At 40.9% G+C, this 25,031-nt stretch overlaps 1 protein-coding gene across 1 annotated transcript; it reads right to left on the bottom strand.

Annotated features, from left to right (window-relative positions):
* Nucleotides 1-879: 879 nt before the first annotated feature.
* LOC141441186 (sodium-coupled neutral amino acid transporter 9 homolog) lies at nucleotides 880-23,411 on the bottom strand. The gene is made up of 13 exons (XM_074105862.1): nucleotides 23,266-23,411; nucleotides 22,106-22,177; nucleotides 13,766-13,837; nucleotides 12,128-12,248; nucleotides 11,528-11,604; nucleotides 10,028-10,185; nucleotides 9,617-9,778; nucleotides 8,876-9,085; nucleotides 7,231-7,421; nucleotides 5,069-5,173; nucleotides 4,023-4,091; nucleotides 2,847-3,022; nucleotides 880-1,842 (listed from the first exon to the last, which is right to left on the bottom strand). The coding sequence occupies exons 1-13, from the start codon at nucleotides 23,409-23,411 to the stop codon at nucleotides 1,671-1,673; spliced, it is 1,731 nt and encodes a 576-aa protein (XP_073961963.1). The 3' UTR covers nucleotides 880-1,670.
* Nucleotides 23,412-25,031: the final 1,620 nt, after the last annotated feature.

Genomic DNA, 25,031 nt, shown 5'->3' with positions numbered 1-25,031 from the left:
AAACAGGTTTCACAGCTAATTAAAAAAAAAATTCATCACAAGAGAATATAAGAAGTACCTAAAGATGCCGCGTTTGAAGGTACAGTCAAGGTCATAAATATATGTACGTTACCAAGGTTTCAGAAATATCTATAGTTACACCTTTTGCCACTAAACATAAGGTTGGTGTTTATACATATTTGACTCGATGGCTGCATAGATATTTATACCCTCGCCTGTACAGTCAGCTGCACAGATACCTACGATATACCTATTCTCTGCAGCTAGCTGTACTAATTTTTGAAGGTTCTGCCACGATTACATACACGCTTTCGGGCCTTTAGGCAAGTTTAGTTCGATATATCAACACATTTATTACATTATATTATATATACAAAGTTTGACTAGATTACAAACATTCACGTCAGATTTTTAAACCCACAATAAAGAATATAAATCAAATGAGGGCGCCATTTTCTACGCAATTATCACTTGAAAATGACGTAAATTTGGGGGTGCTATTAAAGTATGACCTGTAATTGGCGACCCGGAATGAATGCATAATGGCCTACGCTAGTTGAAGCGGTTGGCACGGAGCGGGTGGACGCCTGTTGGCAAATAGTATGAGCAGTGGGTCGCGTGTGATTGATTGTACAGTCAGGTGCAAAAAAAAGTATCTATTCGAACCACTCAAAAATATGTTACATGGTGTGTTGTGTTATGTGGCCTTCTTGCGTCGGAATAAGAGTCAGTGGTATTTATTTTTTAAACTTTGAATAAGTTCATATTTTTACACTTGACTGTACCTGCACCCGCGCCCGCAGGCGTGCACCCGCGCCAGCTAGCCTAGGGCCCTAAATGGACCATGCATAAGTGATTTTGAGAAAATGATCAGTACAGATCTATTGAATAATGTTTTTCCATCGTATTTTGTCGGATAAGTTCGTTTTTATCTTGCTTTCTCAATTACCTTCAGTAAACTTCAGTAAAGGTGCGGCCACATGCAGTCGCTCGTCGCATGTTTGCAGCGATAAATATGGTCAGTAAAAGTAGCGTCAAGTCGCCGCGTCGAGCAGCAGCGACAAGATGGCTGCATAAAAGCAGTGTCAAGTCGCCGCGTCAAGCAGCAGCGACAAGATGGCTGCATAAAAGTAGCGTCAAGTCGCCGCGTCGAGCAGCAGCGACAAGATGGCTGCTTGCAGAAATAATCTTGGTCTTGGAAGCTGATTTCTTAATCTCATTTAGTAGAAGTCGTGGCAGTGGTACAAATAAAAGAAATGTTTTTTTTTCCAGCGATAAAGCTCAACATTCTCAGCTTTATCGCTATACTAGCTTTTGCCCGCGGCTCCGCCCGCGTCGTATTCGGTTATCGCGCGCTGTTCCCTCGGGAACCGTGCATTTTTCCGGGTTAAAAAGTACCCTATGTCACTCTCGGGCCCATAAACTATCTCTATGCCAATAATCACGTCGATCCGTCGCTCCGTTACGGCGTGAAAGCCGGACAAACACACAAACATACAAACACTTCCGCATTTATAATATTAGTATGGATGGATGGCCAGATTTGACGTTGGAAACGAGCGTCGAGCGGTTTGCATGTGCCCGCGCCTCTCGTTGAGAAAACAAGATAAATACGAACTTTTCTAACAAAATACGATGGAAAAACATTTACTATATCTTATTACTATTATCTATTCTTTAATAAAGAACTGCATGAGCAGGTTGATCACGCCGAAGAGAACAATCGAGAAGTACAGCGCGGTTTTCCAGAAGGTAAGCTTCCCTCGCAGCTGGAGGGAGCGCACCTGGAGTATGGAGGGGAGGGCGAACACGTGGACCAGGCCGCTCACTGCCCCTGTGTATCTGGGAAATATACAAAACCAATGAGGGCTATCGCGTATGAATTCGCCACTAGAGGCGCTAGTGTAGCGTGAGGTCTCCGAAATGTCAAATCTCATACTTTTTGGGTGAGCTTACGAGGGTTTATTTAAAATTAGAATAATTGTGTAATTTTTTTTCAATATCTGAAATTAGTTATGGCAAATATGCGTTCCGTGGCAATGAATGTCTGTGTTTTGAGACAGTTTTGTCTTTCGGAAACCTTTGTCCTCCTTTTTTTTCGAACAAAACGGGGACTATGCAACACGTTGCATGCTCGATATTTTTATGGTACGGTTTTAAGGTGTATTAAATATGATTATAATCTAAACTTTGTTTTGACGCCCGTAATAACAGACTTTGAAAGCCATACTTAAAAACCTCACGCAACAGTACCTACGCCATCTAGTGAGACAAAAAATGAGTAGCCCTCGTTAGAACGAAAGAATAAATTTATTTGACAAAATTCGGCACAGCAAAAAAAATTGCAATTAAAAATAAGACATCCTTAGGGTGACGGCACCAATCATGGACACGTTAAGCACAGGAGTATCCAGTAATGAACAGCAAGGATTCAATGCCTTATAGCTCACCATTCATGAACTTTACCAGTTATGATCATCAGTTATCTGCACATAAGTGTTATTAGTTTTAGAAAAAGTAGCGTCCGTTTCTTAATATTGGGTTAGCGGAAAAAATATTCCATTATTGGTTCCTGTCCATGACTGGTGCCCTACATACTCTAACATACTATAAATAAAAAGAAAGAAAAGAAACACTGTACCGAAAGAAGCAAAAGGGCCTCGCTCAGCGTGTTGCCACGGCAAGCCGCGGCGCTGGTTTTCAGTATGACCCTTTAACTTAAACCTAAACTTAAAAGACTGATGCCAATTGGTTGACCAAGCATGCGCGAAGCATCTATAGATAATGAAGAGTGCTCCGGCGGGGTTAGTATCATTTCGTCTAAATAGCAGCTGGTTTATATGTACCTGATAATGGTGCCAATGTTCGGACACAAACACGCCACAGCCACACACACGGCCACGATGGACACATTGATGGCCACCGTCACACGTGTCCGCGACTTGTTCGCGTCGCTAAGAGGCAGCAGGAGCAACGCCTCGGCACGCAACATGTATGCCACAAGCGGGTACACCGTAATTACCTGGAAATATATAATACATAATACAAATGCGAATTCGTAAGTCTGTCTGTTGGCTCTTCATGATTAAACCGCTGAACCGATTAAAATGTAATTTGCAATAAAAAGATAGCTTGAGACCCTGAGGTATACTATACTCGTATACTATAGTATACGATAGTTTTATCCCGGAAACTTCAATAGTTCCCGCGGGATAGCGATAAACGAATTTACCTCAGACGGAGTCGTGGGTAAAAGCTAGTGTTACATATTTTTAGGGTACCGTACATCCGAGTGCCAAAACGGAACCCTTATAGGACCACTCGAGTGTCTGTCACACACAGTCAAATTACTTCGAGTTAAAAATGAGGATACTAATTTCTCAAAGGGCCGGCAACGCATCTGTAATTCAGCTTATGTTATGGATGTCCATGGGCGGCGGTGATTGCTTCCCATCAGGTGACCAGCCTGCTCGTTTTCCCTCTATAATATAAAAAAGAGTCTACCTACCAGCACAAATATGTTGGTATAGTTGCTACCAGCGAGACATGTACCATCAGCCAAATATGTGGTCTATCAATTTTTAAACAAGTGCCTATCAAATGAATATGTCGCTAAAGTCGAACTTTCAAGTTGACAGACACGTCTATTGGCATTATTGTTTTATGACATGCAAACGATTATCAAATTTAGGGTGGTAGACCACATATTTGGCTGATGGTAGAACATATTATTTCTGCCGTTCAGTCTATCAAAATCCCCTAGCCTGATCCCCCAGGGGATCCTGGTGAACTCAGAAGTTCACTAGAATCCCTAGGACACGGATTCATAAAGTTAGGCCCATTCACACTAACGTCACATTAAAATAAAATAATCCTAGTTCCCAAAAAAATTTTTCGTTATATCAATTCAATTCTTACACACGCTTAAATTTATAGATTTAACTAACAATATCTCAAAACAGTCCATCAGATTTCGTAATCGCACTTGGCAGACTCACACTTGGCTGATTTTAAAAACTTACTTGAAACAGCAGCAGCGCCCGCGCAACCGCGGTCATGACGTCGTGCATCTCAAAGTTGTTCAAAATGTTCTGCAAAAATCGAAATGAGATATTAATAAAGCAGACAAAGCTTCACCAAATTTCAAATCACTTAGGTAATTAAATGAAAAACGGATCGAAAAATTCACAAATTAAATCCTGGGGGGCTACTACGAAATTCGAAAATTGAAGTTCGTATCGTGCCGTCGTCCCTCTCACTCTCGTATTAAATAATATTAGCGTCAGCGCGACGGCATGATACGAAGTTCGAATTTTGCACTTTGTAGTATAGGGCCTGGAATAAAAAAACCGGCGTTGACATATGTTAACGATACTCATTTAACTTGACCCTAGGTCTAGGTGTCTAGGTGCACTATCTGGTTAACCGCGCGGTTTTAGCACGCCGTCCCGTTTCAAAGAATCGCTTGAGAAAGAGGTCGTTAAAACCACGCGCTCTCCATAAAGGTTTCTTCTACTATCACGGGTAGAACGCCAACATATTCGCACATTGAGAACGAGACTGTCACTAAACAAAACTTGTCGTCTCTCAAAATTACCTACATTGAAAGAATTTTAACGCATAGGTTAATTTTGCAAGTTGACACATTTTGTCTAGTGACAGTCTCGTTCTCAATGTGCGAATTAGGTAACCGCTAAGTGCAAGTTATTGCAAAGGAGTTCTTTATGTAACAATTTTTGAAATATTCAAGGGAGCTTAGTAAAATCTTGAAGTTTTAATTGAACTGCACTGCTGCATCTAAGTTCACGTGCGCGAAACGGGTAGAGGTTGGTATTTCGTAATGGTTAAAGACATCGTTATTTAACGACACACTTATTTTCAATACTTAAATAAACCTAAACGTCCGAGTGCTCGACACGCTAATGCCCAATAGACGACACCCAGCTGTCATCTCTATTGCCATTGACATAAGATTAAAGATGAATTAAATAAAGATATTTTGACTTTGACTTTGATGCTAACTATTGGGACAGTGACGAGCACTCGTACGTTCACTTTATCAACTTACGTCCTCGATACAGGACTTCGCGAGAGGGAAGCAAATGTAGAATACCGCGCCAACGAGCAGGTATGTGACCGTAACCAGCACGAAAGCTATCGTCAAGTCTCTGCCCTGAAAGTTATAATTAATCTGGTTAGGATATTAACTTGAGCACTGTCGAACGGAAAATGAATAGTAGAGGCGGCGTCAAGGTGCGGGCACATGCAGTCGCTCGTCGCTCGATTGCAGCGATAAATCTGTTCACGTGACCCCATTTTGAAGGTGATTTCGAATTCCCCGCGACTCAAAAAAGTAGCATCAAGTCGCCGCGTCGAGCAGCAGCGACAAGATGGCTTCTTGCAGGAATAATCTTGGTCTTGGAAGCTGATTTCTTAATCTCATTTGGTAGCAGTCGTGGCAGTGGTAGAAATAAAAGAAATTGGAGTGAATGAAAAAAAAAAGTGTTTTTGCCGAAATTGAAGAGGTTTTTTTTCAGCGATGAAGCTCAACATTTTCTTTTCAGCTTTATCGCTATATGTCACGTTGACACTGGAAACGAGCGTCGAGCGATTTCATGTGGCCGCGGCCTCAGGCGTAGACGAATGTGTTCTTCATATCTGTGCTGTGTGTTCTACAGCCTACGGCCTCGCGGTCTATGGCTACGTACGCATTATGCGGTTTTAGCTTACCGTCCTTCTTCAAAGTAGGTAACGCTTGCGAAAGAGACGGCGCGCTAAATCCACTTGTACACACTTTTTTTGTTATTATGTCGAAATTCTCACATATCCTAACAGGTTATGGGCCAACGATAAAAGCGAGTTTATTATCAAGACATCAACACATTCTAACAGTTAGTTTTTTTTTATTCGACTGGGTGGCAAACGAGCAAGTGAGTCTCCTGATGTTAAGAGATCACCACCGCCTATAGACACCTGCAACACCAGGGGATTGCAGATGCGTTGCCAACCTAGAGGCCTAAGATGGGATACCTCAAGTGCCAGTAATTTCACCGGTTGTCTTACTCTCCAAGCCGAAACATGTGCAAGCATTGCTGCTTCACGGCAGGATTAGCGAGGAAGATGGTGGTAGCATAATCGGTCCTACCACCTGCAAGTTAGTAGGAAATTACTTCAATAACTCAGAAAGGACTGAACCTATTTTAATTAAGATATAATAGCTAAGGGCCTTATCACACTTGCGAGTAGCGAGCGTATTTTTACAATCTTTTATTTAGTTTCAGCTGTCCCGTTGTCTGTCTGTCTGTAATGAAATCTTGCGAGTTAAATTTGACCAACTTCCACTAGTCAGATTGACTTGAAATTAGGAAACTTATGTAAATTGCGTGACAATGCAATAAACTACTAGCGACATCCTGGTAGTCCAGCCAGGATCGTCTCCGCAGGACGGAACTCTTCAACGGTTAATAGCATCCACTTGAAATTTGGTATGCAAATGTAGTTTGCAAGTAATGAAAGTCAACAAAAAGTACCTACAGTCAGCAAAAAAAGCTTGTATTAAAAATGAAATTTTTATGGTTAGGTTGTATGAAGGCGATCACGCAACGAATTCGCCGCGACTGATATTTGCATAGAAAACACGCTGGTAACTCGCATGTGCGATTGCCCTTATAAAGCTCACATTTTGTTTTTGGTCTTATTTTTCTGGTTTTTCTATGAATCTATATTTCAGTTTGCATTTTCGATATGGGTTTTACGGGATGACCGTAAAAACAAACAATTTGAAATTGAAATAAAAAATACAAAAAAGATTCCAAAAAACCAATCTTAATTTGATTGCTTAATAACGACATCTCTTGTCCGGGTGAGCGGTTAGTTCCAATGGGGTGCTGAAAGTTTCTCGATGAGTTTCTACAGCATAGATGTCGCTAGTGTCGCTGCTTAAGTGACTAAATAAGAAAACAAACAAGCTGAGATATGTGGTGCATCGGAGAAATTCGTGTCTGTACCACTGTCCAGTGGTGGTGTAGTGGTATAGCACGTGGCACGGAATGCCGAGGACCTGCGTTCGATTCCCAGCGCTGGTCTTATTTTTCTGGTTTTTCTATGCATCTATATTTCAGTTTATATTTTCGATATGGGTTTTACGGGATGACTGTAAAAGTAACAAAAAATTTGGAATTGCAATAAAAAATACAAAAAAGATTCCAAAAATCCAATCTTAAAGCTCACATTGTTATCCTGCCTGGCATTGCTGCTCATGATTGTGATGATAATGTTGTGTATGTAGAAGGACAGAGCGAGCATGCCGCTGAGGACGGCGGCGTCGCGGCTGGCCGGGGGCTCCGCTAGCGCGATGTTCACGCCCCAGCCCCAGCCCTTCACCACCACAAAGATTAGGAGGTAGAACACGGAGAGTGTCCCTGAGGAGGGAAAAATTATTAACTATCTAAAATCAAACTTTAAATAAAAGGATTATGCATGGAACACCATCATCATCATCATCCCAGTCTATATACGTCCCACTGCTGGGCACAGGCCTCCTCTCAGAACAAGAGGGCTTGGGCCATAGTTACCACGCGGGCCCAGTGCGGATTGGGAACTTCGCACGCACCATTGATCGCTTCGCAGGTTTGTGCAGGTTTCCTCACGATGCTTTCCTTCACCGCAAAGCTCGTGGTAAATTTCAAATGTAATTCCGCACATGAATTTCGAAAAACTCGAAGGTGCGAGCCGGGGTTCGAACCCACGACCCTCTGCTTGAGAGGCGATAGGTCAAACCACTAGGCCACCACGGCTGTGTTTCGGCGTGGAGAGTAAGACAGCGGGTGAAATTAATGGCACTTGAGGTATTCCATCTTAGGCCTCTAGGTTGGCAACGCATCTGCAATACCCCTGGTGTTACAGATGTTTATGGGCGGTGGTGATCTTTTACCATCAGGAGACCCACTTGCTAGTTTGCCATCCAGTAGAATAAAAAAAATGCAAGTTGAAGTGGCAATGGCCGGGCCACATCGCTCGAAGAACAGATAACCGATGGGGGGAAAAATCCTCGAGTGGCGACCACGAATCGGAGGACGAAGCGTTGGCAGGCCTCCCACATGGACTGACGACATCGTGAGAGTTGCGGAAACCGGTGGATGCAAATGGCGAGTTGTCGTTGAATATGGCGTTCTAAGGGGAGGTCTTTGTTCAGCAAAGGACGTCTTCCGGCTGATGATGATGACAAATTTTCTCTTAAATAATTAATAGAAAACCGAAATAAAACGAATAACTTAAAAATCCATCAATGTAGGTATCCTTTGAAAAATAAACAAGATATGAGCGGTTCAAGTTGGCATGCCATCTCTTTCTAGAAAAATGAGAAAACCCGCACAAAGTGTTCGGTAAAAGCCGTTCGCTCGATTTGGCTGAAATTTTGTGAAAGTCTAAGACTCACTAGAGTGTGAAGGAAGTCGCAGCTTCAATTAATAACTACTCATACTCGTATCTAGATATATTATTTCCACTGTTTGTCGACACCTTTTTTTATATATGAGGGGGAAAACGAGTATGCGGGTCACCTGATGGGAAGCAACCAACGCCGCCCATGGACACCTGTCAACACGAGAGGTGCCGGCCCTTTGAGAGATGATAACCTACTCGTACCTGTCGCCATCCTTTCTAGCACATTCAACTAAGACGCGATTTTTTTTTTAGCCTTCGCGCTGTCATCGTTCATCCGCCATTACCTAGACACTGGCAAAATTGTCCTCCAATGGACAGAGCCATATTTAAAAAAAAATAACAACAAACCTCTCCCAGAGGCACAAATTTGTGCCCAAATTCCTTTGATCCTGTTATAATGGGAGATAACAGATTAAATCTAGCTTCTTACCAAGAGAGTTGAACTTGGTGAAGAACGAAACATTCTTGAAGTTGAGCAGCGGGAACACCAGCAGCGCCACGTAGAACGGCGCCGTGGTGTGGAGCCCCCAGTAGGGGCTGGCGTCGTGGGGCTCCGGGATGATCAGGGAGCCGTTGACGCCGGCTTGTTTCGGGCAGAGGAGCGCCGTCGGGTACGCTGTCGCGTTCGGGCTGGCTAGGTCTGGAAGATGAAAATGAAAATTAATACGGGAAGACTTCTCGCTTGTACTTACTCCTGATTGTGTTTATTTCATGCATTTTGTTTTAGGATCGACAGTTTTCATGAAAAAACTGCTTTTTTCCTTTAAGAATAATGGGATTTAGATTACCTACCTACATGTATTTTTTGTGTAGATACCACAGATGTAGATACCAATTTTTTCAAACGAAGTTAAAACGCAGGCCATTAGGGCCGAAAATTTCTCGAATGGAGACCGCGGATCGGCAAGCGCAGCGTAAGACGTCCACCAACGAGATGAACGGACGAGTTTACCGACCTGGTTAAAGTTGTAGGTTCACGGTGGATGCGGGCCACTTCCAACTTAAGCAACTGGAGGTCTATGGGGCAGGCCTATATATGTCCAACAGTTGACGTCCTTACGTACGGCTGCATGATATATGATATGATAATATTTATGATGTTGAATAACCATTACTGCGTTCTTCGTTGCGAGGGCAATATATGCAAATGCATCTATGCACAGTAACTCACCAGCTAAATAGTTAACAGTGAAATAGAAAAAGTTGGTGATGAGAATCCAGTAGACGACGTTGGCTCCCAGAAGCACCAGCAGACTGAACACGTGCGCCACCCGCGCCGCCCACGCGCCCAGCAGCGCCTGGCACAGCGCTGGGACCTCGCATGTCACTGTACCTGTGAAAATAACACGCAACTTGAAAGGAAGAAGCGGACATTGCCGGTGTTTTGTTTTATTTTACTAGTAGCCAGCGCAGTAGACATACCGATATCGGGACAAGTAAAATGAAATATTACCAGTCTTTCAGATTTTCCGAACCGATATCGGATCATAATTCACACGTTTTAATTGCCCCGATATCGATCGGCGTCCGATACCGATATCGGATCGGATAATCTGAAAACGCCCTAAGGCTGCGTCCTCACCGTGGTGCCTGTTGACCCGCAGCAGCACATACGCGGTGTAGAGACACAGCGCCGCCATGAGAGCCACCAGCACCAGCGCCGCCGGCAGCCCCGCGCGCTCCACCCCCCACGCCATCGTCAGCAGCGACGAACCCATTATCGTGTTCCACACTGAGAAACTACAAGCGAGGGTTGAGGGGGGCTACTACAAAATTCGAAAATTGAAATTCGTATCCTTCCGTCCCACTAACTCGTATTAAATAATATTAGCGTCAGCGGGACGGGAAGATACGAAATTCGCATTTTGCACTTCGTAGATAAGGCCAGCAGGGCTACTACGAAATACGAAGTTCGTGTCGTGCGGTCCGTCCCTCTGACACTTATACTATTTAATACGAGAGCGAGAGGGACCGCACGACACGAACTTCGAGTTTCGAGTTTCGTAGTAGCCCTGCAGGGCGGCTAAAACGAAATTCGAAAATTGAAGTTCGTATCGTCGTCCCTCTCACTCTCGTACTACCGTCAGAGGGACGGTAAGATACGAAGTTCGAATTTCGCACGTAGTAGGATAGGGGCTGATTAGTAGTGCTTATCTTGAGGTCTGTTGAACAAATTTGACATTACATTTGTGTTACTACATTTGTGATGAGTTGAACATCTAAAATAAATTAGCCAAAAGCAATACGTCAAATACGGACCTCACGATAGTAACGCCATCTAGCGATGATTTCGCCTAAATTGAAAATACAAACTGAAATATAGATGCACAGAAAAAACAGAAAAATAAGACCATCACTGGGAATTGAACCCAGGTCCTCGGTAATCCGTACCGCGTGCTATACCGCTACACCACTGATGGTCAACGGTACCGACACGAATTTCCCCTATGCACCTCATATCTCAGCTTGTTTGTTTCTTACTTAGTCACTTAAGCAGTGACGCTAGCGACATCTATGCCGTAGCCCTCATCGAGAAACTTTTTCGGCACTCCATTGGAACTAACCGCTCACCCGGACAAGAGATATCGGTACTAAGCAAAAAAAAAATTAAAAATTTGGAATTGAAATAAAAAATACAAAAAGATTCCAAAAAACCAATCTTAATGATTTCGCCTGTCAAGGCAAGACACCCTCGTTTATTAAAGTGAGTTGGTTGGTGCTCTACGAACCTATACTTATTGAAGTGGACGATGCGAGTACGATGGAGAACCTAAAGTACATTTTTGGATACGTCTTCTGCCGACCGTCTGTACCGTCTGTCTGTTAGATTGGCACAATTCATCGTTTTTAACAGACTTCAAAAAAAGGAGCAGATTCCATTACTGTAATTTTTTTAATGAGTTCACACGTGAAATTTCCATTTTCATCCGCGTCATCCACCTGAATACAGATCCGCATACAAACCCAATAGCAGCTAAGTCAACGGGCACATTATTGATCTGAGATCTATAACTTTACGCTTTATTTAAACTAAAATAAAATATTTATTAAGTAGGTCCATATAAAATATTATGGTACTCACATTGTAACTAACGAACTTTGTTTCCTAGAATCTGTTTTGAAATTGTCAAATTTGTTTTTGTAGCAGTTTGTTGGATCCTGCAAGAAAGGATTTTAGTTAAGTAATCGTAATATAAAATAAAAGTAATTAAGACAATTAAATTACCTAAACTTTCTTTTTATTTTATTTAAACTAATCTTTTAATTTATCTCCAAATGTATTTAATCCAGTTTCGCTGTTTAAAAAATTTAAAGGAAAGTTTCCTTGCTGTGAATTTTCCTATTTTCTATATTGAGAATAACCTACCTATTTTTCCTCCAGATGGCGTTAAAAAATTTGATTATATAGGTATAATAATAATATTATTGATTAGGGTTGTTTGTAACTTTCTACACTCTGTTCATATTTAAAATTAAAATAATGTAATATAATGATATTTTCACAGATATAATTTAATGCTAGCAGTTCACTTGGCATTCGCAGAAATATTTGTATCGTTGCAACGACACAGCTAACGTGAATGACGGAGACGTCATCAGCGCAACGCGAATATGCAATACCGAGTGAAGTGCCACCATTAAAAATAGGCGCCGAAAACGAAATTATCTAACCAAAACTTACTGTAGTATGTGAGGGAGTAATACTCTTGTAGGGGGTTGGTATCGCCCCTAAGAGGGGTGCCGCCTCCATCCGTTCCATGGCGCCTCGGTCACTTGCGCACGCGCATGTGCCTCCAAAACACCTGGCAAAAGGTCATCATGTTATTCAGCATTTTAAACATAGGTTTTCATAAAAAAAAAATATTCAAGTGTGTTTTGCAGACTGTAACTACCTACTTTTTTATTGTATTTTCTTTGTTATCGAAACTACATTTCCGTAGGTACTAAATGTTATGTTGACATTATTAACTGTTGATGGGTTCTGTCGTATGCAGAGGATACTAAATTTCAACGAATTTCATCCAAATCTATGCAGCCGTTGTGAAGGATAAACAAGCACACGTTTCGCTCAATTCACACATACATATAGTTCACATGCCAATAGTATTTATTTAGTTCTATATAGATTTACACAAAATAACAAAATTACTTTGATTCTACATAATTACAAGAAGAACCTTTTTATTTTTTTCGTATTCTACCCACTAAGGTTAACCGAATCTTTTACAAGAGTGACAACGATTTAAAACTACCCAATATATTAATACGAGAGTGTGAGGCGCGGTAAGTAACTGCACCTATTTCCGTAGGGGCTAGGAAGCCCGCGTTGCTCTAAGGTATGGAGGCTAAGAAAATTTTTCAAAAACAGTAAAAAAATAAGCACTTCTGAATAAAATAGGGCTACTACGAAATTCGAAAATCGAAGTTCGTTTCGTACCGTCCCTCTCACTCTCGTATTAAATAAAATTAGCGTCAGTGGGACGGCAAGATACGAAGTTCGAATAATTCTGCTTTTCGTGGTACCTATAGAGCCTGCAGGGCTACTACGAAACTCGAAACTCGAAGTTCGTGTCGTGCGGTCCCTTTGACACTTATACTATTTAATACGAGAGCGAGAGAGAGGGACGATACGATACCAACTACGAGTTTCGAGTTTCGTAGTAGCCCTGCTGCAGCGAATCACACACATGTGATCACACCGATTCCGTCATAAGATGGAACTGCGTCGAAATATCAGCTCATTAAAGGTAATCACGAACGGTAGCAAATAGGTGCGTCTAAGTACAATTTAGCGAATATTATGACTCTATACTTGTTTACATCATTATAAAATTGCAGACATAAAAAAACTGTGTTAGTTAGATGGTCAAGTCAAGTTAGAGATAACAGTTTTTTGATAACCTATGTAAATGCGTCGAAAATAAATATAACCTGCGTTATAATATTTCAAGCAGTATCGATATTTCTTTTTAAGTTAAGACTCTTCTACTTTCCTCACTGTGGGTTCCGTACATTCATATTTAAAAGCTAGCAAAATTTAATTTTGTAAGTAAATACTTCACAGATTTTTTTTTGAAAAACTAATTTTGAGGTTGAGGTATAATATTTATTTTATTTTATTTATTGTAATTTTTACTAACATAGGTTAAGATAAATTGTTTAACAAAATGAGTCGTAATGTTACTTGAATAAATGAATTTAATTATTATTATTATTATTATTATTATTATTTATTGAAAAAACGGTTTTTTCACAAATTTCATGCGTAATATAACAAATAAAATAAAATAGTATAAATAAAATAAAAATACCTACTTACGGGCTAGTTTGTCGTCTCTCGTCAAAGAAATAATCGCTTTCTGAAAGATCTGAACTGCGGCTGCCAAAAATCCTGAAAAACAGAAATTGTGCTACTTTCATACTAATAAATACTAATCAACTTACACACTAATAATAATTATTATTAATAATTATTAATAGTAATTATTATTATACTTTCATAATAATAATTACTATTATTTTTTCCACATTAACAATTTAATCGATAGTTAAATTTAAATTAAAACTTTGAAATTTCACTGTCAAAGTCTCACAGATTTAATTTAGTAAGTACTAGTATAGTCCGACCAGTTTCGCGTGTAATCGTGAGTTGAGAAGTAAATAAATTTAAGTACAGATTTAATTAATAACTTTTTTCCACTGCTTTAGTATCCACATATTTATTGCAACTACTATAATATAGTATGCTTCCTCACTTTTATTATAACTAGTGTTATTAATTAATCTCTATGTTCAGCGGTTACTTACGCAACTTAAATATGTTTCTAGCGATTTTTTTATTTTCCGCAAAATATCGCAAATCTTTTGCAGCGTTCACTCGCAGCGACGTTCACTAAATGAAGACCGAAAGTCGCGCCTTTATATCTCCAATTGTTTATATAAGTCATATTATGTGTGGCTAATATGTATATGTTCATCAACTACGTCATTATTAGGTAGGTATCCATTAGTGCAATGCCATTTTTGAAGACATACATAGTAGCCGGTCAATGCTTTAGTTTCGGTCAGTGATATATTCAGAAGGCCGTAGGTAGTTACATGGTTCAAACGGTTATCTACTGTATATTTGTGGTTTTGACGCAGAATTGTGACCTTAGATACTACATATTCTGTGCCTTAGACGAGGTAAGTATTTCTAGGGCTAGGTTATTCGATCGTAGGAATAATCATAGGCGTATATAGGGGGGGTTTGGGTTAAATAAAAATTAAAAAAAAAACTAATTATTTTTAAAAGTCGCTGAACTAATGTTGTTCAGTTTGAGGAGTACGATTTAGTTTTAATTTTTTGCTCTTATTACAGGCCACACCCGTTATATATGTAATGTATGACCGATAATCTGGCAGCCAAGGTTCCCGCCGCGACATCTCCGCCGCTGCCTTGATCCGAGGAGTTCACCAGAAGATCAATCAATGCGTCAGAATACGACGTCACATCACATGTAGGTACCTACCCTATCTACTATCGAATCATTTGATTCCTGACCCGAGAACACGTAGGTACTTGTGGAAGGAACGTTTCAGATTTAGAGTAAAATAGAATAGAATAAGCCTTTATTAACACACTAAGAGCAACATAAACATTATAAATAAACGGAAGATATTTTTCACATTAAACTTATAACTACTTAAAACATAACTAAGTGCTAACTAAGTGTGATAAATGGATTGGGCACAGCGCTGATTTACAGCCCAACCCTTTACACTTGCTGCCTATCTTTGTGTAAACTTATCACTGTGGGTAGGTTCGAATACAAAATCGGATGGCAAAATATATATATATATATATTTTTAAATAAATAATAATTTTACACCATTAGGTGTAATTAAACAGAACATTAAAAAAAGGACGGTATTAAGCGGGAGTACGCGAATAAATGATTAGATAATTTTAATTCTGTGGTAAAATCATTATAAATCGATATCATAAGTAATTCTAAAAGCATACCGAAGATTAAAATTAGGTTTGAAGAAAATAACAGCTGTGCGCTTGTGCAAGAAAAATAACATCGTCTTCCATACGCGCATACCCCTCATACGCGTAGATAATCCCACAAAAACATGTGTTAACCAATGAGAGTAGTTTTTTTACTATTAAACATCAGACTGCAATTTTAGCACCGCGGGAAAATCGGATGAACACATCCCTAGATCTAGATGTCCTAGTCACAAAGCCTATAAATAGAATTCGCAATCACTGGGAGCCCAGTTTCACTAACAAAGATAAACTTTATAAATAGTTACTCGCAATCGAATATCAGTGCAGTGATAGGCCAAAGATCATAACGACATCATATTGCATTTTACCCTTTTGAGGAAACTTTTAAAACAAATTCGGGCTAGCAAAAAAAGTAGGAAAAGATTTGATGGTTTTGGACGTTCGTTATGAAATCATTAATTCAGCAAAAAAGAATTTCGGTGAAATTATAATACGTAGTCACTGCCTACCTACAGGGGCGTATTAACCCAATGGCCAAGGGGGCCAAGTAGGCCCGGGCGGCAGGTTGCGAGGGGCGGCGAAGCTACCTATTGCAGGTGTTCTTCTCAAATGAAATACTTTATCGTCACATAATGGGGCGGCATTAAATACGCTTCTGCCTACCTGGCACCTGCTACACTGCAATGAAGGCTATCGTTTTTTGTCTTTCTAGATGGCGCCACTGTTGCGTGAGGTTTTAAGTGTGGCTTTCAAAGTCTGTTATTACGGGCGTGAAAACAAAAATTAGATTAAAATCATATTTAATACACCTTAAAACTGTACCATAAAAATATTGAGCAACCACAGTGTTGCGTAGTCCCGTTTTGTTCGGAAAAAAGGGAGGACAATTAAAAGTTTCCGAAAGACAAAACTGTCTCAAAACACAGACTTCATTGCCCCGTAACGCATAATTACCATAATTAATAATAATAATAATAATCCTTGGCAAACGAAAATTGGCGCAGTCCTATGGTAATGAGCACGGAAGATCGCAAGAACGTATGGAAGAGCAAGGAGCTACACGGGCGGTTTCTACAAGACCCTAACAGGGCCTGATGTAGACCTTCTCGCGTCGGTGACCTGGCTACGTTTCGGGGACTCTTTGGGGAAACCGAGGGTTTTGTGTGTGCAATTGCTGACGAAGTTATCATGACGAACAACTACCGGAGGTATATCCTGAAGGACGGTACGGTCGACATTTGTCGGGCATGCCGCCGTCCTGGGGAATCACTCAGGCATATTATCTCGGTTGTTCTCATCTTGCTAACGGTGAGTATTTGCACAGACATAACTTAGTAGCCAGGATTATCCACCAGCAACTTGCTCTTCGATACGGCCTTGTAGACTCTGAGGTGCCGTATTATAGGTATGTCCCTGCGCCAGTTCTTGAAAATGGTCGTGCCACGCTCTATTGGGATCGATCTGTCATCACGGACAGGACTATTGTAGCCAATAAGCCTGATATCGTGCTGACAGATCGATCAAACCGCCAGGCAGTGCTCGTTGATATCACCATCCACATGACGAGAACCTCGTGAAGGCCGAGAAGGACAAACTCAGCAAGTACCTTGACTTGGCTCACGAGGTGACTGCTATGTGGGATGTTGACTCGACGATCATTGTCCCGATAGTCGTTTCGGCAAACGGTCTAATAGCGAAGAGTCTCGACAACATCTCAAGAGACTCTCGCTAGATGGCTGGATCAAGGGCCAGATACAGAAGGCGGTACTTCTGGACACGGCACGCATCGTCCGGAGGTTCCTCACTCTGCGGCCCTGACCACCGGTAGCTTGGGCCCTACCCCGTTACCGGCGGCAAACTAGGTTAGGTTTTTATAATATTTTTATTTTGTATGTACTTTTCTGTATTTTACTTCTTATAACTATTATAAAAACCTAACCCTAAGAATAAAAATAAATAAAGAGAATAATAATAAATTTATTTGTAAACACATGGCTTATCTATTTACATTGGAATGTCCGTCAGACCCCGAACTAGGCTGAGCCTGTATCTCGGGGCCTAGCAGTGCGTTGTATACACAATGATTTTACAATGGAGACACGTCACAGTACAGGTTAACAAACTGATAGACAAAAAAGCTAATTACACAATCACGCTTCATTTTACTAAAATTTTAATTAATATCTAATATAAATGCAATTTTTAAAGAAAAAGGTTTGTGTGTATGACTGAGTGTGCATGTGTGCATGTGTGTGTGTGTGTGTGTGTGTGTGTGTGTGTGTGTGTGTGTGTGTGTGTGTACGTGCGTGTGTGTGTGTGTGTGTGTGTTTCATCGCTACATGCAGGGATGGAGGAGAGCTTCTGTGTCATTATATGTCAGGGACACTAACCACTTTTTTAGGATAGCCTTTACCGTTCCTATGGGGTGTTGTTTGATGTCACACACTTTACAAACATTATTATAGACACGAAGATGCATATATGCTGGGGAACGCTTTGCAAACGCAGACCTTCTCGGCGGGACGGGGACTCTAAACGTCCGTTTTTTTAGAAGTTGCGCATGAATTGGCAGTTTAACAACATAACTGTGTGCTCGTACTGTCGCTTTTAGGATGTATAGTTGCCTGACTCTCAGAAATCTAGTCTCACGGAAAAGTGCGTCTGTAGAAAACCTATAAGGTTTCCTTAGCATCACCTTAATCACCGCACGCTGTGCCCTTTCCACCAGAAGTAAATAAACTTTGGCAGCGCTGCCCCATACACCCACACAATATTGTAAGATTGACTGGCATAATGCACTGTAGACAAGGTAAAGCACTTCCTTGGAGGTAGAGTCACGGAGTCGCTTCATTATATATATATGCTTCCTCACTTTGGTTGAGAGAGAATATATATGCTGTCCAAACGACAGATTCTGATCTATTACCAGCCCAAGGTATTTAACACTTTTTACCCTACCTATAGAACTACAAGAGCACGTGATGGAGGTACTACCAAGGATGGGCAGCCAGCAGTGTGAATGTGTAAATGTGGTTCCCCAAAATAAGACGAAGCTGAAGTTTTAGAGAAAGCAAGAAAATTAGACTTTTCGACATTTAAGGTGAGCAAATTCTTTTGCAACCACGTCATAATTAAAGATAGTCCTCGTTCCGCGAGACTGTGTGCACCTTCCATGATTTGTCGTGAAAGAGCACAACGGTGTTGTCCGCATAACAGATTATTTCCGCCTGGTTGAGATTCAATCTAAGAAGGTCATCCATATAAATTAGGAAAAGTGTAGGCCCGAGGATGCTTCCCTGCGGGACCCCATAATTCACGGGTAACCGGTCGCTGCTGGATTCACCTATTTTCACTATTTGCTTTCGCTCGGTCAAATAGCTCCGAAACCACTTCCAAGCCGACCCCCTTACTCCCGACACTTCAAGTTTCCGGAGCAGAATGTCCATGGAAACCGTGTCGAATGCTTTGGCCAGATCCAAGAAGACCCCAACACATTTGTTACCGCTATCAACAGTTTCAGATATCTTGTTTGTAAGATAGATGGCAGCGTCTTCAGTAGATTTGCCTTTCCTGAAGCCAAACTGACCGTTGGACAATAGTTTATGCTTTTCTAGGAAATCGGTTAATTTCAGTTAGTTAATTAATTTCAGGTAATGCAAAATATTCACAAAATTATTCTAATTATAAATAAACCCGCGTAGCTCTGGCGGCGAATTCATACGCGATAGCCCTCATTCACTGCATGTTTGTTTACCAATGAGAGAAATGTATTGATTGCACTAACGAAAGTAAAGATCTATTGCATAATGTTTTGCCATCGTGTTTTGTCGAATAAGTTCGTACCGTAAACTGCTTCAACATTGCCTTCTGGCCCCAACATTGCCTGATTTGATTTAGTGACGATAACTCAACATCCGTAAAGGTTTTTAAACTTTTATCTACACGGGTAATAAGTTTCTTTATCCTGTCAACTATTTTTTATTTTTTCCTCTTTTATTTAACCCCAATGGTTTTCTGTCAGTTGTGCGAAGAGAATCAACGGTCGCAGGTGAGATTCTTCGAGATGCTTTATAATTTGAGATTGTGGCTAAAACAACTGCCTTTTGGAAGTTTGGATTATTTCCTAGCAAAGGAGATATGGTCTTTTTGTTGGAAACATTTTTATTTAATTAAAATACTAACGTTTTGTAATTAATTGCGTACTAGGCAATGTTGTGAAGGGTTTTATAAACTTGTGAGCTGCAACTTCGCCTAGGGCTAGGGTTGACATAAATATTCGTACACCTAGTCATCATCATCATCATCATTCCAGCCTATATACCTACGTCCCACTGCTGAGCACAGGCCTCCTCTCAGAATGAGAGGGCTTGAGCCGTAGCTCCCACGCGGGCCCAGTGCGGATTGGGAACTTTACACACACTATTGAATTGCTTCGCAGGTTTAATTGTTATTTGTTTTTGCCTCAACCCTATTTTTAACCGCTGATTTGTATGGAGATCTCGTTGAACCTGCTTCAAGATTGCCTACCCAAGAAAAAAAATATTAGCTTTTCTATTGACGTTCTATGTTATATCATAAGAAAATTTTGAAATATTTTTTTTGTAAGAAATATAATTTCTTCACGATTATATTTCACCAGGCAATGTTACATTTGTCAGACACAACTTTGCCTACGACTTTAGCTAATAATATCTCAGAGATAAATTGCTGATTTATTTGCTCGGATGTGAAATGCTATTTCACCAATTATTGACCCTAAAATTACCTAAATTTGTCTTTATCTAAACTACTCTTAAAATAGCACTTTTTAAGTTAGTTACAATTAAAAACAACACATTTTCAGTACATATTTCGTCGATATACAATCACAAAATATACATAGATCAATTGATAGAAAAAAAACTAGAGATAAATAGATACAAAGCACTTTCAACTATTGAAAGATAGGCTTAATCTTTAACTTTGTATGAAAAATATTAAATGTCACAGATAACGAATACTTCAACAGTTATTTAAAAAAAAACCGAAAATCCAGGCAAAGTTGCAGCAGTTTACGGTATTTATCGGGCTTTCTCAATTAGCTTCAGTAAACTTTAGTAAGGTAGTTGAGAAAGCAAGATAAATACGAACTTTTCCTACAAAACACGATGGCAAAACATTATTCACTACCTACATCTGTCCCATTCGAATCTTGTGCTCTTTATACATCGATACGATATCCGAGCAGATAGGCAATTTCGCATTGTGTCTCTATTGATTTACTGCCCTGTAAACATCTCTATGACATCTGATGAAATTATAATCGATGTTTCGTCAGCCTAAGGAAATGGAAAAGTTTAATTAACTACTATAATAATATCAGTGTTTTAGAATGTGCGGGCCGCTAAGCCTATATTATGTAGTTGCGAAGCCTGAGTAATAAAATATAGAAAAAAAAAACTTAAAAAGCATATTTTGGTTATTTATAAATTGACCAAATCGATAATATTATCAGTCAGATTGACTTTAATACAAAATGTTCTTTGACTTTAACTACTTTAGCGAAATGTTACACATACTTAAGGGTCGAGTCATGAAAACGGTTGAAAAACATTGAACTATATAAAGGCTTGATTAATTTAAGACCGCTAGAGAGTATCCGAGATGAAATGTGGGACATATAAGGGGCTAGCTAGACCGCTAAAGAGTACCCGCGCGAGACCGAGATGAAATATAAAATAACATGGATTCGAACAACTATCAATATCCCACTCATGTCGTCACTCAATCAGTCTTATCTTCTTGTAAAGTACCTATAAATATCTCGTGTCACCATGTTTGTGGTCGCACTCCTCTGAAACGGCTTGACCGATAGGTATATGTTTTTTTATACTTATACGCTTATACTTAATAGTAGTATGAGAATAGAGCTAGGGACACACCTTTCCCACGTACGCAACGTATGCAATGCATATATATATGTATTATTAATCTGTCATCTCCCAGGACAACAGGATCAAAGGAATTTGGGCACAAATTTGAGCCTCTGGGAGAGGACAGGTTAATAGAAAAAATGAAAAAAAAAACTTTTCCTTATTACCTCGATCACCTTTAAAATGTATACCCACCTATAAACTTTTTTGTTTCGGATGATCCGGTAACGAGTTATGTTCACCGCAAAACCACTTTTTTTTCAAGGCGCCTCTGGACATTCACCGTCACCGGCTTATTTATCAATATTTTTCATTTAATTTTTTTCTGACATGGTTAAAAAGTTGTACAATAATATGTAATTAAATTAAATAAAATTATATTACTCATGTCGCCGCAAACAATCACAAAAATATCCTTTTTTCGCCTTTAAAACCATACCCTCTCCCCCCCCTTAATTAGCTGAACAACGTTTGTCGGGTCAGCTACTTAAATAGTAACATAGAAACTCTATTTTTAAAGTTCCGCAGTACCTACTACAAGGACCTTTGCCAAGTCCGTCCGTCCATCCATTCGAACAATGTAAGACGTACCTACTTTTCAGCGTTTATTTTGACCATTTGACTCACATTATTTATTTACCTATATATTTTTTATGATAACGTTATTTTGTACACCATCACTCCAAAAGACGAAGATCTTATTTATACACCTGTGTGGTCATGCAATAAACGATTTCATTTCATTACTCACTCAAAATGGCCGTCTTCAGAAGCCACTGAGCTTCCCGAGCTTGACGGCTCCTCGTGCCTCTCCCTCGCGTTCCTTCCCCGCGCTTATTTTGACCATCGCTCTCACGTGCGCGTCGTCGCGCTTAGCCGATAACTGGCGTATTGAATTGAGACAATTTAAGTTATCAATTAGTTGTTACGCAAATTAAAAAATATTATTGCGACCGTGTTATCTGCGTTGTAGGACTGGACATTTAAGTTTAGGTATCCCGCCCGAGACGGCGGATTGATGTTTTGGAACCTCGTACCTAAGATAAAGCGTCGTCAGCGTGGACTTATGCCGTCAGTCATTAGTTACGCATAGACATGTGCGCCGATCGAAAAATCGTCGGCGGCGGCGTCTGACGGTATTTTGATCGGCGGCGGCGGCGTGATCGGCGTGAAATCGGCGTGGCCATAGATTGCGTATTTTTTGGCATAACTTTTTAAGTTCTGTTATCTGACATCCAAAAATGTTTCTCATAATACCTCTCATTGATAATCATCTGGATTCATAACATCACTAATCATACACCAATATATTTTGTGTTCATATATTTTTTAACCATTGACCATCTATGTAATGTTTATTAACACACTCGGTCCCAGTGACACAACACAACTTCTGTGACTTTAGTTCTTACAAATACGTGTCACTGGCATAGAAGTGACTGCTGTGGAATATGTATAGGCATAGCGTAAGAGCTTAGTGGATCGTTGCCGGGGCGGAACGTGTTAATCAATAAGAGCTTATCCGCAATATTGAAATTCATAATGTCGATAAAATTATGAGTAAAAAAACTTATGCCATTTAGGTCAATTTGATAAGGTTAGGTCCAGGGCCGAGGCGGAAAGTGTACTGGGCTACGTAGAGTTAACGACGCCAGTACACCGAGGAGCCGAAGGAGGAGGAGGCGACACCTAGCGGCAGAAGAAGAGCTATACGCCAACTTCAGGGCGGCCAGCAAAGCCCTCAGCGTGCAGCGTAGCCATTGGCCAAGCCAAAGGTGCTAGCGCCCGTACCTTTATTGCCAAGGATGAGGGCAGTTTCCCGGGGGGAGGTGGTTTTGGCAGTGTCTTTAAACATAGCCAACGCATTCAGCACCCTGATCTGGGAAACCATCAAAGAGGCGCTTTAGGTACCACAACGTGCCGAAGTACTTGTGCAGGGTACTGGTGTCATATCTCTCTGAGAGGGCGATCCGCTCCCCGCGCAAGGGAGAGTGGGTGGAGTGGGAGATGTCATGCGGCGTCCCCAGGGATGTCTTAGGACAACTCCGGTGGAACATTGGTTACGACTGGGTGCTGCGTGGCGCCAACTTGCGGGGGGTTGACGTGACTTATTACGCCCACAATACCTTCGTCACAGCACGCGCGGTGCCACCTTCCTTGATGCGTCCTTGCTGGGCACCACCGGCGTGGCCCAAATCGTAAATCGGATACGGGCTGAGACTAGAGGTCGCCCTTCATAAGTCCGAACCATTTGTTTTCATGGGCCTCGGAAGGCACCTCCTGTAAACGCCAGCATAGTATAGTGGTGATGGCCATCTGTGGATGCCCTTTCGCCCAGAACAAGACCCATCTGCAACCGCAGGGTAGCGAGGGCATACTGCATGCACCACCTCATTCGAGGCGACCTACGTAATGGTGGGCACTCCACCGTGAGAGTTGGGCGCCGAGGTGCTGGCCAGTGTCTACCGGCGGGTAGCCGAGGCGCGTGCCAGATGGAAACGGCCGTGCAATGCGCTGGCCACTGGACCATATCGGGAGTACAAGTAGTAAATATGGCAAATAATTAGCAAAGAAGTTGGTACTACTTTAAAATTTGTAAAAATTTTGCCACGCCGATTATACGCCGACCAATTTCATCGGCGGCGGCGGCGTGGAAAATCGTCTGCGGCGGCGGCGCGGCGCACATGTCTCTACATATATATCCGTGCAAAATTACAGCTTTCTAGCACTGATGTTCCTCAAAGCCGCGGACGGGCGGACAGACAGACAGACATGGCGAAACTATAAGGGTTCCGTTTTTGCCATTTTGGCTCCGGAACCCTAAAAAATCAAAAGCCCGAAAGCCTAAAAAAACTAAAAATAAAGAAAAAAACAAATCTAGTGGCTTAGAACTCTGTACCTAGTGTCGTAGTGTGTAGTACAGTCGCCATCAGATATTTCGGAGCGACCAAGGTGGTAAAAAATATCGATAAATGAACTCTAATACCTTAATAATAGAGTGCATGTGCCGATATTGTTGACCACCTTGGCCGCTACGAAATATCTGTTGGCGACTGTACCTAGATAACTTAGTTCAACAGTCGGCCCATTCAAAATCGTAACCCGCTCGAAAACTATCAGTAATGGGTGCCACTGTTAACCCTTTTCCAGGCCCCGCCCCGCTAATTTAGATAAGCTATCACAAAATGAATCATAGTTTTATATTGTTTTGCTATTAATTTAAAAACGAATAATATTTTTAACATTTTAACGACTTCAATGAGGGCTATCGCGTATGAATTCGCCACTAGAGGCGCTAGTGTAGCGTGAGGTCTCCGAAATGTCAAATCTCATAGTTTTTGGGTGAGCTACGCGGGTTTATTTATAATTAGAATAATTTTGTGAATATTTTGCAATATCTGAAATTAATTATGGCAAATATGCGTTCCGGGGCAATGAATGTCTGCGTTTTGAGACAGTTTTGTCTATCGGAAACCTTTGTCCTCCCTTTTTTTCGAACAAAACGGGGACTATGCAACACTGTGGCATGCTCGATATTTTTATGGTACGGTTTTAAGGTGTATTAAATATGATTTTAATCTAAACTTTGTTTTCACGCCCGTAATAACAGACTTTGAAAGCCATACTTAAAAACCTCACGCAACAGTGCGCCATCTAGTGAGACAAAAAACGATAGC

Source organism: Choristoneura fumiferana, chromosome 23, assembly GCF_025370935.1.
Source record: "Choristoneura fumiferana chromosome 23, NRCan_CFum_1, whole genome shotgun sequence".
In the NCBI taxonomy this organism is placed as follows: domain Eukaryota; kingdom Metazoa; phylum Arthropoda; class Insecta; order Lepidoptera; family Tortricidae; genus Choristoneura; species Choristoneura fumiferana.
Note: the sequence above shows the minus strand (reverse complement) of the source record. Positions and strands in the feature narration are given on the sequence as shown.